Source organism: Pristiophorus japonicus, chromosome 3 (assembly GCF_044704955.1).
Source record: "Pristiophorus japonicus isolate sPriJap1 chromosome 3, sPriJap1.hap1, whole genome shotgun sequence".
Taxonomy (NCBI): Eukaryota; Metazoa; Chordata; class Chondrichthyes; family Pristiophoridae; genus Pristiophorus; species Pristiophorus japonicus.
Window position 1 is genome coordinate 153162321 of NC_091979.1, and position 15966 is coordinate 153178286.

Sequence of the window (15966 nt, forward strand, 5' to 3'; positions counted from 1 at the left end):
TCAACAAAGTAGACAATTGCATATTCAGTATTATTTTATGGTTTTCTATTTTCTGATTTACATGTACAAATTGTAAAATGTATATTGAATAGTACCTAGTCATTGTAATGTTTTGCATAACTCTCGAGTTTTAATTTTTTTACTTTATAATTTCTACTTAAATAATAAGTAAATGCTTCGATTTAAAAATGTCAGAATATTTATTTAGACTCTGCATACAAGTTATTTGCAGCTTTGTAAATAGAACACTGTAAAAATGACATAACATGGAAATACTGTAAAAATGACATAACATGGAAATAACTGTAAAAATGACATAACATGGAAATGTGTAAAAATGACATAACATGGAAATAATACTGTAAAAATGACAACATGGAAATAACTGTAAAAATAACATAACATGGATATAATACTGTAAAAATGACATAACATGGAAATAAAAGTGTAAAAATGACATAACATAGAAAAACAATGAGCTATATTAAGAAACACCTTAGTAGGGCAACTAATATGTCCTTAACAACAACACTGTGGAGCTACAGCATATAATTTAAAAAAATTTATGATAACGCTTATAATAGTCTTAATAACTACGGTCACAACAGCATTATAATTTTGGTTCCCAACTGCAAAGTGAATCTTCTATTGAACGCTTCTGTCAATCAATTGCTTGCGGTTGTCATTCTGCAGTGATGATACCAGAATCACTTCTGAGTCTTCTATGTACTGTGGTGTATTATTTTAATTCCATTAAAACCACAGTACACATATTAAAAATAATGACAGGCTGTGATTTCATTGTAAGGCTTTGATCATATCAGCTGAACTCCAAGACTAAACTCCAGCTTTATCACTCACTCCTAAATACCCGTAATTTATATTGTATGACTTGACATTAGTACATTGTTTCGTTCCGTAACACCAAACAAATACATCATCAAAGAAGTTTCAGCTTAACCTGTTCTCTTCCATTACAGTCTTTCATACGAACAAAGTGATAAAACACCAATATTCATAAAACCCATTTAACCTCGTCTTTAAAGAGTAACATACAAACAGTTTAAAAACTTAAGAATTCAGCAGTGCTAATTAAAATGTTTACGCTTACATATATAAGTATATACTTAATCGCACTAAAATGATTTTTTAATAATGACTGTGGCGTACTTCAAACATTACAAAGGTTTTTTAAAAATTATTTATGTCGGAGCATTTTGGTAAATGTCTCAATTTTTGTATATTTTCCTTCATTTGCCTGGCCTGACAGAAAGTTGCCACACAGCTACTACATCCTGTAGCCAGGCAGCAGGAGGTGCCGGGGGTTCCCAGATGTGACTATATCCCTAATTTTTCTTCCTAACTATCTAAGAGATTCTTCAACCAATTTCTCTTTAGTTAATTACAGAAAGTTAATTTACTTGTGGGCATACAACATATGGACGGTTCCCACTTCTGTATCATGTAATTAGATTAGATGTGGTATGAAACCATGTGGTTGAACCAGAAGTGACATTGGAATTATTATCCTGGCTGATACAATGGATCACTATTTCTTGTACGCGTGTTCTTCAATGTTATAGTATGATGATTGGCCATTGTGCAGAACCATGAATGAGAGATTCCATTGTGATCCAAAGTGAGTACATGATTCAGCTGAGTACCTCAACTGAAAGTGTACTCAGTTCACAAGTTGATGCAATGTTTCTTTATACATATCAACCATGAGTTTCATTTATTCTCCTGATGAGCTGAGAAAATGAATAAATTAATTGAGAGAATTTTGCATCGACACCAGTGCCAGACTGATTCTTATTAAATAGCTCTCAGTGCATTATAAGTTAAAAATCCAATCAGTATGTTTAGCTGATGCCAAAGAAACAGATCTGAAGGTTATTTTTCCACACTTCATTACCATTTATACATTATTTAGCAGGGTAACTACCATTACTTTAACAGAACAGTGCTTTAGATTCCTTTAGAGATTGCAGAGATAGCACTGTTTTGTGTGAACATATTCTTAAACTATATGAATATAAAAAACAATCCCAGAATTATAATAACAAATGACACGAAAAGAGGTAACATATTAAAAAAATTAGCGCACACTTAATACAAATAGAAAAAGTAGCAAAAGTCTCAATTGAGAATCGTAAAGTAAAATATAAATATTTTTAGATATCTACACATTCCCCTTCTTGAATAGTTTTACTAAATAAGTTGAGTGATTTTAAATCAGGTGAGTTCTTTGAAAGAGCAAATTGTAATAGACAGTTATGATTTGTTAAAGAGGCCTGGATCTGTGTGCATAGTTCCCGACAGCCTGAAATATTTGTTAATGTGTCTGCTGTAAAATGATTGAAAAGTAAAAAGGCACATTTTCTGTTTGAAAACAATTTTTTTCACACATCCCACAAAGCTATTAGCAATTATCAAAGTACACTCTAGAAAGTCTGATTGTCTCTTTATACGGTTATCTTTTGTATGTAATAATAGAATTGTGCAGTGTCATATGCAGGTCACCTGAGGTGCTTCTTCCTCTTGATCCAGCTGCCCATCATCCAAGTCTCTGAGAACACCATCAGTGCTAAGCATCCCTGAAAAGCCCCCATATTGATGGGTTGGCTCTTTGATCCAGGAGTTTCCCTCTGAAGTAGTACAAGAATCCGCAGCAGACTCTACTTCTGAAGGCTTATTTTTACCTGTGTTCACACCCACATGTCTGTTCCAATTTCTGCTTTTTTCATTAGTTTTTGCTTGCCGAGTAGATTTTTTCTGTAAGGTAATCTCAATAAAGTGGCTTGTACAAATGGAAAGAATACTGAAAAATATTTTGTCAACATTTAATCCAAAGGAGACTGAATTCTTATACAATCTTTGGGGAAATCACAGAACTGACCTTTAAAGGTAAATTTTCAACCTAAACACTTGAAGCAGTTTCTCTTCTTGAGCACTGTTAGGGCCCAAAATTGAACAACTTACCGCACACTAACTCCCACTACTGCCCAGAAATACAAGTTTTGGAAAAAAACACACATATTTAACACCCAGATACTGCCCGGCAGTAAAGTCATCATTCATTACCGCCGGGCGGTATTAGATACTGTCCGCCCATATGTTACCGTCCAAATACCGCATAAAATGGAAGTTTCATCATTAAGATCAGTTTACCACCGCACCATACCGTCTTGAAAAAGCAGGTCTTACTGGATCTTAAGTGGGTGGTATGGACTCAAAGCTGACAGGTATAATTGTTTCACAGAAGTGTGGCATGTTTGATATTATACAGATCTTTATTGTTCTCCACAGTTTGATATATATTTAAATATAACCACTAAATCTGGAAATTGTGTGTGTGTTGACTAGAGTGATCTTATTTTATAAATGGTCTAATAAAGCCGTTTTACTCCTTTATTAATGAACTATAATAAAAAATGTATTTGCTTCTCTCCCCCCCCACACAGCGATTTCAGGTCGGCAGTCCCTGACCTCCAATCGGTGCTTCTCGGGGGGGGGGGGGGGGGGGGGGCGGAGCTTGACAGCCGCGCGTGCATAACTCGGAAGCCGATGATTCCCGAGTCGGAAGGCCTCCTCCGCTTGCCACCGTCCATTACACTCCGCTCCTGCTCCCCCAAAGAAAAGCGGGATGAATATCCCGCCCACTCGGCCCCAGCAGTACCGGGCGGTAAAAAAGCAAGCACTGCCCGGGTACTGCTGAAAAACGGATGGAACTTCGCTTTCATCAATTTCGGGCCAATAATGTTTACTCAGAGTGGTTAGAATGTGGAACTCGTGACCACAGGAAGTGATTAAGACAAATAGCTTAGATGCTTTCAAAAGGAAATTAGAAGCATACATGAGAGAAAACGGAATAGAAAGATATGCTGAAAGGCAGAGATGAGGTAGATGGAATGGGAGGAGACTCATGTGGAGCATAAACATCAGAGACTAGTTGGGCCGAATGGCCTGTTTCTGTGCTGTATATTCGATGTAATTCTATCCCTCTCAGCATGCATGGTTTCCCATTCAGAAGGGTGGACAGGTGATCTGTTCCTAAGCTTTTGCTACTATGAGGCTTGATCTGACTGCAAGGAAGTGCACATAGGTGGAGTCTATAATACCATTTAACAGGAAACTGAAAAGGATGAATATAAAAGAATACAGGTAAAGGAGATTAGAATGTCGCTATGTGAACCATAGGATTTTGAGTGTTCTTTGTCCGCTTTAAGAAATGGTATGAAATGGCAGAATGACCAAGGCAAGGTGATATAGCGCTACAAAATCTTTAAAGGGAATTAAGGTCAATCAGGGACAGCTCCTAGTATGCAAGGATAAAAGGTAGGGAAATAGTTCAGTTAGGGAGAGGTTGGAGAGGAAGGAGCTGGGAGTGAGATTAAGAATGTGTGTGCTGGACAGTAATCCCCGTTACTGTTTTGTTCATCTCTGCACTTAAAGACACAGCTGCCTTGAGTGAATAAACCTCACTAGTTTTAAACATTAAGCTCTAGTCTAAGTGTCTACTTGACCACTGGGTCCTAGTATCCAAGGGGACAGATCCGCAGCCTATGTAGCCTAGCTTGGTATCGCAAAAGTTGACTCCGGATGGCGATGTGGAGATGTCATGTATGTATATACTGCTTGTAGCCACCAGATGGCATCATCGTTGGAGGCCACTGAGCAGCGAGCACATGGTGCTGCTCAGGTATAAAAGGCCAGCCATTTTGTGAGTCAGGTACTTTGGGATTAAATAAAACACAGGCAAGATTGTACCTAGTTTAGCTAAACAGTACTCAGTTTGAACCTTTATTGTATACATAACAGGAGGCATACTTTCTGGCCTTGCAATAATGAGCAGAGTAAGAAACGGAGCCAAAGGGTCTTTTTTGGTAGTTGCCCAAAAGGCAAACCTTGATTTGGAACTGATGAATGCAACTGCTTACAAGACGCAGAAGGAGGAAAACCTGGTCTGTACTGGAGTAACCCCCATGGTGAGAGTTCAACGGTTTCAAGGCTGGGCTTTTGAGGTGAGGCAACCACCAAGATCACAGATGTGTGACCTAATACACTGGTTGCAACCAGAGACAAATAACCTGGCGAAGATCGTGGAACTGGTTGTCATGGATTGGTTCATCTGAGCCTTACCCCAAAACATCAGGTCGTGGGTCGGGCCAGGTGAGCCAGCAGACGCCCAAGAGTTGGTGGCTGTAATAGATGTAATAGAGCAACATCTGGCAGTGGAGGAAGTGGCTCGTGATCATGATCCAGCACCTTATGGCACCCTCGTAGTCTAAAGAACCGCGAAGATCCCGGTAAAACTGTATGGGGGAAGTGAGGTGCTGAAGTGCAGCAAGAAGCTGTGAAGGGACATTGTAACCTCTTTGATAACAAAGTTAAAAATTTTTAATCTGATAAGCTGTTATCATTGCAGTCGACCAACTCTGTTGGGTGGGCCACATTGTCCGCATGCCCGACACAAGACTCCCAAAGCAAGCGCTCTACTTGGAACTCCTACATGGCAAGCGAGCCCCAGGTGGGCAGAGGAAATGTTTCCAGAACATGCTCAAAGCCTCCTTGATAAAGTGCAACATCCCCACCGACACCTGGGAGTCCCTGGCCAAAGACCGCCCTAAGTGGAGGAAGAGCATCTGGGAGGGCGTTGAGCACAGAGTCTAGTCGTCGAGAGCATGCAGAAAACAAGCGCAGGCAGCGGAAGGAGCGTACGGCAAACTAGACTCCCCACCCACCCTTTCCTTCAACGACTGTCTGTCCCACCTGTGACAGAGACTGTAATTCTCTATTGGACTGTACAGTCACCTGAGAACTCAGAGTGGAAGCAAGTCTTCCTCGATTTCGAGGGACTGTGATGGGTTAGGACATATTGAAAGACTATGTCCTAACATTGAGGAACCTATGGACCGTCGACTGGGAAACCAGAACCCAGCCCCCGGGGAGGATTATTTGATTGGCATAATGTAAACCGTGTGTCATGTGGAGGTCACCCATTGTTTTTTTAAAGCCCATTAGGATAATCGGTAAGGAGGTCACAGCGCTGACTGATTCCGGTAGTGCGTGATATTGATAGCCGACAATCTGATCCGATCTTCCCAGTTACTGCACGGGTCCAAAACAAGTGGTACATTATTACCCCACTACTACAGTAACTTTGGAGTATGACAGGAAAAGTCAGCAGATTACCGCAGGGGTAGTTCTAGGCCTCTCTCAACCTGTGATTCTGAGAAATCAAGGTTCAGAATTGGCCCACGTCGGACACTGACACTGATGAGGAATTTGCTCAAAAGTTTCCCTTTGAGGACCCCAACATTTATCAGCAGATTGGGAAGAAACAAAAATCTAAAAGGAGAACAGAGGCAGGATAAGGCTCAAGGAATTAGGATTTTAGATGATCAACTTGAGACCTCTTCCACTAGTAGAACACCTCTGTCAGACACAGAGGAAGAAGGTTCCCGAGGGGACCTTCTTCAGAGAAGGGAAGACTCCCTTGAGGTGTTTCACATGAGTATGATAGATTTCAAACGGCTTTTCAGAATGTGAAAACCAAAGTTAATGGACACCAGGTAAAAAGGCAAATTTTAAAAAAGAAAGAAAAGACTTGCATTTTTACAGCACCTTTCATGACATCAGGATTTCCCAAAGTGTTTTACAGCCAATAAAGTACTTTTGAACTGCAGTCATTGTTACAATGTAGGAAACGCAGCAGCCAAGCTCCCACAAACAGCAATGTGTTAACGACCAGATCATCTGTTTTTGTGATGTTGATTGAAGGATAAAAATTGGTCAGGACACCAGGGATAAACTTCCCTGCTCTTCTTCAAAATAGTAACATGTCCACCTGAGAGAACAGACAGGGCTCATCCATCTGTTCATGGTTTAAGGTCTCATTCGAAATGTTACTTTTAGAATAACTCCACAAGACTGTATATCTTAAGCTCAAATTGTTGTGACCTTGGTCTCTTTATTGTAACTCCAGAGGTGGTAGACTGCCTTTTATACCTGCTTGCCCAGGGTGTGCAGGTGACCCTTGGGTCTCCCACAGATGCACCCACTGGTGGCAAGTCTTGCACATTGGTAATGTTTACATACATAACATAATTTCCCTCCTCCCAAACTTTTTTTACAAGTTGAGGCAATCTGGGGCTCTGCGTTCCCGAGTTGATCACCTGAGTTGAAGTCCTGGCACGGATGAGTCGGTCGGATCACTGCTGCACTGCGGTGTGGCTGGTCTGATCGGACTGGCGGGCATGGTGGGTTCATCCTCGTGGTTGAGCGCGAGGTTGATTGCTTGTTGGATCAATGATGGTAATGTCTTCTTCAAACTGTTCTTGGTTGTCAGTGAACCGCAGTTTGGTCTGATCCAAGTGCTTTCTGCATGTTTGTCCATTCAAAAGTTTGACAACACTTTATTCCCCTCCTTGGCTAACCCAGTGCCAGCAACCCATTTGGGACCATGACCATAATTAAGAACAAACACAGAGTCATTAACCTCAATGTCACATGATACAGCCGCGCGATCGTGGTACACGTTATGCCGGTGACGCCAGGTTTCTACATGATCATTGAGATCCAGGTGGACTAAGGAGAGCCTGGTTTTGAGTGCTCTCTTCAATAGCAATTCTGCAGGGAGAACCTTGGTAAGCGAGTGGGGTCGCGTGCGGTAGCTGAGCAGAATCCGAGATAACTGGGTCTGCAAGGAACCGTCCGTCACTCGTTTCAAGCTCTGCTTGATGGTTTGGACTGCTCATTCCGTTTGACTATTGGATGCGGACTTAAACGGCGCAGACCTGACATGCTTGATTCCATTGCGGGTCATGAACTCATTGAATTCCGAGCTGGTGAAGCATGGTCCATTGTCACTTACAAGGACGTCGGGCAAACCATGGGTGGTGAACATGGCCCGGAGGCTTTCAATGCTGGTAGTGAACGTACATGACGACATTATTACACATTCAATCTATTTAGAGTAAGCATCCACTGCTACTAGGAACATCTTTCCTAGAAAGGGGCTAGCGAAATCTACATGGACTCTTGACCACGGTTTGGAGGGCCATGACCACAGACTCAGTGGGACCTCCCTTGGTGCATTGCTCAACTGTGAGCAAGTGTTGCATTGGTGTACGCATGACTCCAACTCCGAGTCAATGCCGGGCCACCAAACGTGCGACCTGGCAATAGCCTTCATCTTGACTATGCCTGGATGGGTACTGTGAAGGTCGTGTATAAACGTTTCCTTGCCTTTTTTTTGGCAAAATTACACGATTCCCCCATAGGAGGCAGTCCAAATGGATGGACATTTCGTCCTTGCGTCGGTGGAACGTCTTAATTTCGTCTTGCATTTCCCCTGGTACCGCTGACCAGCTCCATTGAGGACGCAGCTTTTTACTAGTGATAGCACCGGGTCCTGGCTAGACTAGGTCCTGATCTAGCGAGCTGTGACGGGTGACCCCGCGTTCTCAAAAGCATCCGTTACAAGGAGCAAGTCTGCGGGTTGCACCATTTCCACCCCGGTGGTGGGCAATGGTAGCCGACTGAGGGCATCCGCACAGTTCTGAGTGCCTGGTCTGTAGCGGATTACATAATCATATGCAGATAATGTTAGTGCCCATCTTTGGATGCGGGATGAAGCATTGGTGTTAATACCTTTGCTTTCTGAGAACAACAAATGAGCGGCTTGTGGTCAGTTTCGAGCTCGAACTGGAGCCCAAATAGGTATTGGTGCATTTTCTTAACCCCATATACACTTGCTAATGCTTCTTTCTCAACCATACTGGAGGCTCTTTCAGCCTTAGATAAGCTTCTGGACGCATATGCAACCGTTTGCACTTTGCCTGACCCTTTGGCTTGCTGTAACACACAACCGACCCTGTACGAAGATGCATCACAAGCTAGTACTAAACGTTTACATGGGTCATACAATACAAGTATCTTGTTAGAACACAGCAGGTTTCTGACCTTGTTAAAGGCTGTCTCTTGAGCTTTACTCTAAACCAAGTCGTCACCCTTGCATAGCAATAAATGCAATGGTTCCAGCAAAATGCTCAAACCCCGGGAGAAAGTTACCAAAATAGTTGATGAGTCCTAGGAACGAACGCAGCTCAGTCACATTCTGTGGTCTGGGTGCATTCTTGATGGCCTCCATCTTGGAGTCCATAGGTCTGATGCTGTCCGCCGCAATCTTTCTCCCCAGGAATTCGACCTCTGGCGCCAGGAAAACACACTTGAGCGTTTCAGCCTGTGTCCCACTCTATCCAGTCGCTTGAGCACCTCTTCCAAGTTGTGCAAGTGTTCGGTGATGTTGCGGCCAGTGATCAAGATGTCGTCTTGGAGCACCACGGTGCGTGGAACCAATTTCTCCATGTTCCTCTGGAAGGTGGCTGCCGCCGAGCGAATCCCAAAGGGGCATCTGTCGTAAATGAACAGTCCTCTGTGCGTGTTGATGCACGTCAATTGTTTCGAAGGTTCAGCCAGCTCCTGTGTCATGTAAGCAGAGGTTAGATCCAGTTTGGTGAATGACTTCCCCCTTGCTAGCGTTGCAAACAGGACATCCGCTTTGGGTAGTGGGTACTGGTCCTGTAATGAGACTTGGTTGGTCGTTACCTTGCAGTCCCCGCAGATTCTGACCGTCCTATCGCTCTTCAACACTGGAACAATTGGACTAGCCCACTTGTTGAACTCGACTGGCGATATGAAGTCTGTCCAGCTCGATCTCTACTTTCTCTCGCATCATGTATGGAACCGCTCGGGCCTTGTGATGAACGGGTCGTGCATCAGGGACTAGATCTGCACTTTGATGCCTGTGAAGTTCAGATTCCTGGCTTGAATAACGACGGGAATTTGTTTAGCACTTGGGCGCATGAGGTGTCATCCTTCGAAGATAGTGCTTTGATGTCGTCCCAGTTCCATCGGATCTTTCCTAGCCAAACAGCATTGGGCCATCGCCTGGTCCAATCCATAGTGGTAAATCATGCACAGCTCCATCGTACGATACCTTCACAGCCACACTGCCAATGACTGGTATGAGCTCTTTGGTGTAAGTGTGCAGCTTGGTGTGGATCGGGCTTAGTTTTGGCCTTTGTGCCTTGTTGCCCCAGTTTCTCAAAAGCCTTCTGGCTCATAATTGACTGACTCGCCCCCGTGTCCAATTCCATGGAAACTGGAATGCAGTCGAATTTGACTTTTAACATTATCGGAGGGCTTTTGGTGGTGAAGGTGTGTACCCCATACACTTCCTCTTCAGCCTTGGGTTGAGTTGCCTCTCTTACTTGTTCAGCGTGATTCGCGCCGGATCGGTCATCTTCTACCGATTCTGCCACATGGTGAGCCGAGCACATCTGCACATTTGCTGGAGGTGCCCCATTGTTCCACAGCTCTTGCACACATAGTGCTTGAATCGACATTGATGGGCTCGATGATTACCCCCGCAGCACCAACATGGTGCCAATGCATTCGCATTCATGCCCCACGACGGACTCCGAGTCATCCTAGGTCTGGCCTCTGCGGGCATATAGGCCCTGTCATGTACAGTTCTGCCTGCTGAAGGCATTATTTTATGCACAGTACTTGCTGGTGAGTTCCGATACTGCAATGCTATCTGTTTAGTGTTATTGTTCGTGGACATGAAAGCCTGGGCTATCGTGATAGCTCAGATCTCAGGATTCGGCAGACAGCAGTTTGCGAAGAACGACCTCGTGGCTTATTCCAAGCACGAAGTAGTCCCGCAACACTTACCCCAAAAATCCAGCAAATACGCATGGTCCCACAAGGTGTCTTCGGTCGGCGACATAGCTCGCCACGTCCTGGCCCTCGGAGCGATGGTGCGTATAAAAGCAATACCTAGCCATCAAGGTGCTCTCCTTCTGCTTAAGGTGTTCCCGAACCAGCGTGCACAACTCTTCATATGTCTTCTCAGTTGGTTTCGTCGGTGCTAACAGATTTTTGATGAGGCCATATATCGTGGACCCGCAAACGGTGAGGAAAATCGCCCTGCGTGGTTTTTTCCTTTTCCAGCTCGTTGGCCACAAAGTACTGGTCATGATGCTCAACAAAGGCTTCCCAATCATCACCCTCAACGAATCTCTCAAGAATACCAATGGCAGCCATAACTGCGTGAAAGTTCGTGATCTGTTACTCGTCGCCAATTGTTACGTTTAGAATAACTCCAAAAGACTGTATATCTTAAGCTCAAACTGTTGTGATCTTGGTCTCTTTATTGTAACTCCAGAGTGAGGAGGCAGCATGGTAGACTGCCTTTTATACCTCCTTGCCCAGGGTGTGCAGGTGACCCTTGGGTCTCTCACAGGTGTGCCCTCCTGGTGGCAAGTCTTACACATTGGTAATGTTTACATACATTACACGAAAGGTGGCACCTCCAACAGTGCAGCAGTCTCTCAGCACTGCACTGGAATGTCAGCCTAGACTTTTGTTCTCAGTCTCTAGAGTGGGACAACGAATCCACAATCTCCTGGTTGAGAGGCAAGAGTGCTATCCACTGAGCCACGGCTGACGACATCAAAAAGGACTGGGCCTTGCTATATAATTGTACAGGGCCTTAGTGAGGCCTCACCTAGAATATTGTGTTCAGTTTTGGTCTCCTAATCTGAGGAAGGACATTCTTGCTATTGAGGGAGTGCAGCGAAGGTTCACCACACTGATTTCCGGGATGGTAGGACTGACATATGAGGAGAGACTGGATCGACTTGGCCTGTATTCACTGGCATTTAGAAGGATGAGAGGGGATCTCATAGAAACATATAAAATTCTGACAGGACAGGTTAGATGCAGGAATAATGTTCCCGATGTTGGGGAAGTCCAGAACCAGGGGACATAGTCTAAGGATAAGGGGTAAGCCATTTAGAACTGAGATGAGGAGAAACTTCTTCACTCAGAGTTATTAACCTGTGGAATTCCCTGTCGCAGAGAGTTGTCGATGCCGGTTCATTGGATATATTCAAGAGGGAGTTAGATATGGCCCTTACGGCTAAGGGGACCAAGGGGTATGGAGAGAAAGCAGGAAAGGGGTACTGAGGGAATGATCAGCCATGATCTTATTGAATGGTGGTGCAGGCTCCACCTATTCCTGCACTTATTTTCTATGTTTCTATGGAATGATTTGTTGTATTGGGTGACCAGTGAGTATGGGGGAGAGGTAGAACAAATATTGGTTCCAAAACCCTTTTGATGGCTAGTATTAGATCTGCCCCATAAATATTTGTTGAGTGTACATCTCAGAGTAGAAAAAACCCAGGAGAAAATCTTACAACTATTTGTTTGGCCAGGAATTTATAAAGAAGATGTATTGTAATTCCTGTTCAGAATGTCAATTGGCAGGACCTAAACCTCGTCTCCGTGCTCAGTTGGTTCCCCGACTCATAACTGATGTATCCTTCCAAAGAATTGCTATGGACCTGGTGGGGCCTTTGGAAAGATCTGCAAAGGAATAATAGTATCTTCTAGTGATAATGGATTATGAGTGTCAGCTGTGGCTCAATGGGTAGCACACTCGCTTCGAGTCAGAAGGCTGTGGGTTCAAGTCCCATTCCAGGAACGTGAGCACATAAATCGAGGTTGACACTCAAGTGCAGTGTTGAGGGACTGCTGCACTGTCAGAGGTGCAGTTTTCTGGGTGAGACGTTAAACTGAGGCCCCGACTGCCTTCTCAGGTGGACGTAAAAGATCCCATAGCACTATTTCGAAGAAGAGCAGGGTAGTTATCCCCAGTGTCCTGGCCAATATTTATCCCTCAATCAACATAACAAAAACAGATTATCTGGTCATTATCCATCATCATAGGTAGTCCCTCAGAATCGAGGAAGACTTACTTTCACTCTTAGAATGAGTCCTTAGGTGGCTGAACTGTCCAAAACGAGAGCCACAGTCCCTGCCACAGGTGGGACAAACAGCCATTGAGGGAAAAGGAGGGTGGGACAGGTTTGCAGCATGTTCTGTCCTCTGCATGCAGTCCGCAATGAGACTCGAGACGCTCAGCACCCTCCTGGGTGCGCTTCCTCCACTTAGGGTGGTCTTTGGCCAGAGACTCCCAGGTGTCGGTGGGGATGTTGCACTTTATCAGGGAGGCTTTGAAGGTGTCCTTGTAACATTTCCTCTGCCCACCTTTGGCTCATTTGCCGTGGACAAGTTCTGAGTAGAGCGCTTGCTTTGGGAGTCTCGTGTCTGGCATGCGGATAATGTGGCCTGCCCAGAGGAGTTGATCAAGTGTGGTCAGCTGCGGATGTTAGCCTGGATGAGGACACATGTTAGTGCGTCTGTCCTCCCAGGGGATTTGTAGGATCTTGTGGAGGTATCGTTGGTGGTATTTCTCCAGCAACTTGAGGTGTCTACTGTACATGGCCATGTCTCTGAGCCATACAGGAGGGCAGGTATTACTACAGTATTACTACAGCCCTGTAGACCATGAGCTTGGTGGTAGATTTGAGGGCCTGGTCTTCGAACACTCTTTTCCTCAGGTGGCCGAAGGCTGCCACACTGGAGGCAGTGTTGAATCTCCTCATCAATGTCTGCTTTTGTTGATAAAAGGCTCCCGAGGTACGGGAAATGGTCCACGTTGTCACATTGCAGTTTGTGGGAGTTTGCTGTGCAAAAGTTGGCTGTCGTGTTTCCCACATTACAACAGTGACTACACTCCAAAAGTACTTCATTGGCTGTAAAGTGCTTTGAGACGTCCGGTGGTCATGAAAGGTGCGATATAAATCCAAGTTTTTCTTTTTTATGTATCCAGGTATCTCGAGGTTACTCCTTTAGGGAACATGGCATCAAAAAAACATTGCCAAAGGGTGTTTTCCAGGGTAGGAATTCCAAAAGAGATTCTGACCAATCAGGAGACTCCATTTATATCCAAACTAATGAGAGACCTATGTGCATTGTTAAAGATTACGGCTCTACGAACCTCAGTATATCATCCCAAGACCAATGAGTTAATAGAGCGATTCAGTAAAACTTTGAAAAGTATGTTAAAGAAAGTAGTAGACAGGAATGGCAAGAGGTGGGGGAGAAACTTACCACAACCACTAAGGAGGTGGTACTCAGTAGGATAATGGGACGAAAGGCGGATAAATCCCCTGGATCTGATGGCTTGCATCCTAGAATCTGAAGAGAAGTAGCGGCAGGGATAGTGGATGTATTGGTTGTAATTTACCAAAATTCCATGGATTCTGGGGAGGTCCCAGCAGATTGGAAAACTGCAAATGTAATGCCCCTATTTAAAATGGGAGGCAGACAAAAAGCAAGACACTATAGACCAGTTAGCCTCACATCTGTGGTTGGGAAAATGTTGGGAGTCCATTATTAAAGAAGCAGTAGCAGGACATTTGGAAAAGCATAATTCAGTCAGGCAGAGTCAGCATGGATTTATGAAGGGGAAGTCATGTTTGACAAAATTGCTGGAATTCTTTGAGGATGTAACGAACAGGGTGGATAAAGGGGAACCAGTGGATGTGGTGTTTTTGAACTTCCAGAAGGCATTTGACAAGGTGCCACATAAAAGGTTACTGCATGAGATAAAAGTTCACGGGGTTGGGGGTAATCTATTAGCATGGATAGAGGATTGGCTAACGAACAGAAAACAGAGTCAGGCCAAATGATTCATTCTCGGATTGACAATCAGTAACTAGTGGGGTGCCGCAGGGATCAGTGCTGGGACCCCAACTATTTACAATCTATATAACTATTATATATGTAAACCTGTAAATACCTTGTTTAACCACCAGAGGGTTCATCCCCTGGAGTCTCAAGGGATCCCACAATCCCTTGGAAGCACCTATACATAAGGAGGCCTCACGGGCTGGAGAGGCACTCTGGAGACCTGTAATAAAGGACTACGGTCACACATTACTTTAAGCTTACAATATCTGGTCAGATTCTTTATTCAAGACATAACAATAATGACTTGAATGAATGAACTGTATGTAACGTAGCCAAGTTTGCTGATCTTACAAAGACGGGAGGAAAAGCAATGTGTGAGAATGACACAAAAAACCTGCAAAAAGGACATAGACAGGTTAAGTGAGTGGGCAAAAATTTGGCAGATGGAGTATAATGTTGGAAAGTGTGAGGTTATGCACTTTGGCAGAAAAAAATCAAAGAGCAAGTTATTATTTAAAAGGAGAAAAATTGCATAGTGCTGCAGTACAGCAGGTCCTGGGGATCTTGGTACATGAACCACAAAAGGTTAGTATGCAGGTACATCAAGTGATCAGGAAAGCCAATGGAATCTTGGCCTTTATTGCAAAGAGGATGGAGTATAAAAGCAGCGAAGACTTGCTACAATTATATACAGGGTATTGCTGAGGCCACACCTGGAATACTGCGTACAGTTTTGGTTTCCATATTTACGAAAGGAAAGACTTGCTTTGGAGACAGTTCAGAGAAGGTTCATTAGGTTTGATTCCAGAGATGAGGGCGTTGACTTAAGAGGAAAGGTTGAGTAGGTTGGGCCTCTACTCATTGAAATTCAGCAGAATGAGGTGTGATCTTATTGAAACATAAGATTATGAGGGGGTTTGACAAGGTGGATGCAGAGAGGATGTTTCCACTGATAGGGGAGACTAAAACCAGGGAGCATAATCTTAGAATAAGGGGCCGCCCATTTAAAACTGAGATGAGAAGGAATTTCTTCTGAGGCTTGTAAATTTGTGGAATTTGCTGCCTCAGAGAGCTGTGGAAGCTGGGTCATTGAATAAATTTGAGACAGAAATAGACATTTTTCTTAACTGATAAGGGAATAAGGGGTTATGGGGAGCGGGCAGGGAAGTGTAGCTGAGTCCATGATCAGATCAGCCATGATCTTATTGAATGATGGAGCAGACTCGAGAGGCCGTATGGCCTGCTCCTGCTCCTATTATGTTCTTATGTCACTGGAACGCCTTGTTACCGTACTTAACATTTGCAATTCGAGATGTTCCACAGGCCTCCATTGGGTTTTCAATTTTTGAGATT

General features: G+C 44.0%; 1 protein-coding gene across 7 annotated transcripts in view; it reads right to left on the bottom strand.

The window, feature by feature from the left end:
• Nucleotides 1-300: 300 nt before the first annotated feature.
• Nucleotides 301-15966, bottom strand: part of rftn2 (raftlin family member 2) — a 452549-nt gene continuing 436883 nt past the window's right edge. For 5 of the 7 annotated variants that reach the window (XM_070875925.1, XM_070875924.1, XM_070875930.1 and 2 more), the window contains 2 exons: nt 2524-2775; nt 301-687 (listed from right to left, as the gene is read on the bottom strand). In XM_070875925.1, coding sequence (XP_070732026.1) covers nt 646-687; nt 2524-2775 — 294 coding nt within the window. In that variant the 3' untranslated portion in view covers nt 301-645. Of the gene's footprint in view, nt 2776-15966 lie in introns of all 7 variants that reach the window. The other 2 variants (XM_070875926.1, XM_070875927.1) reach the window with 2 other exon arrangements.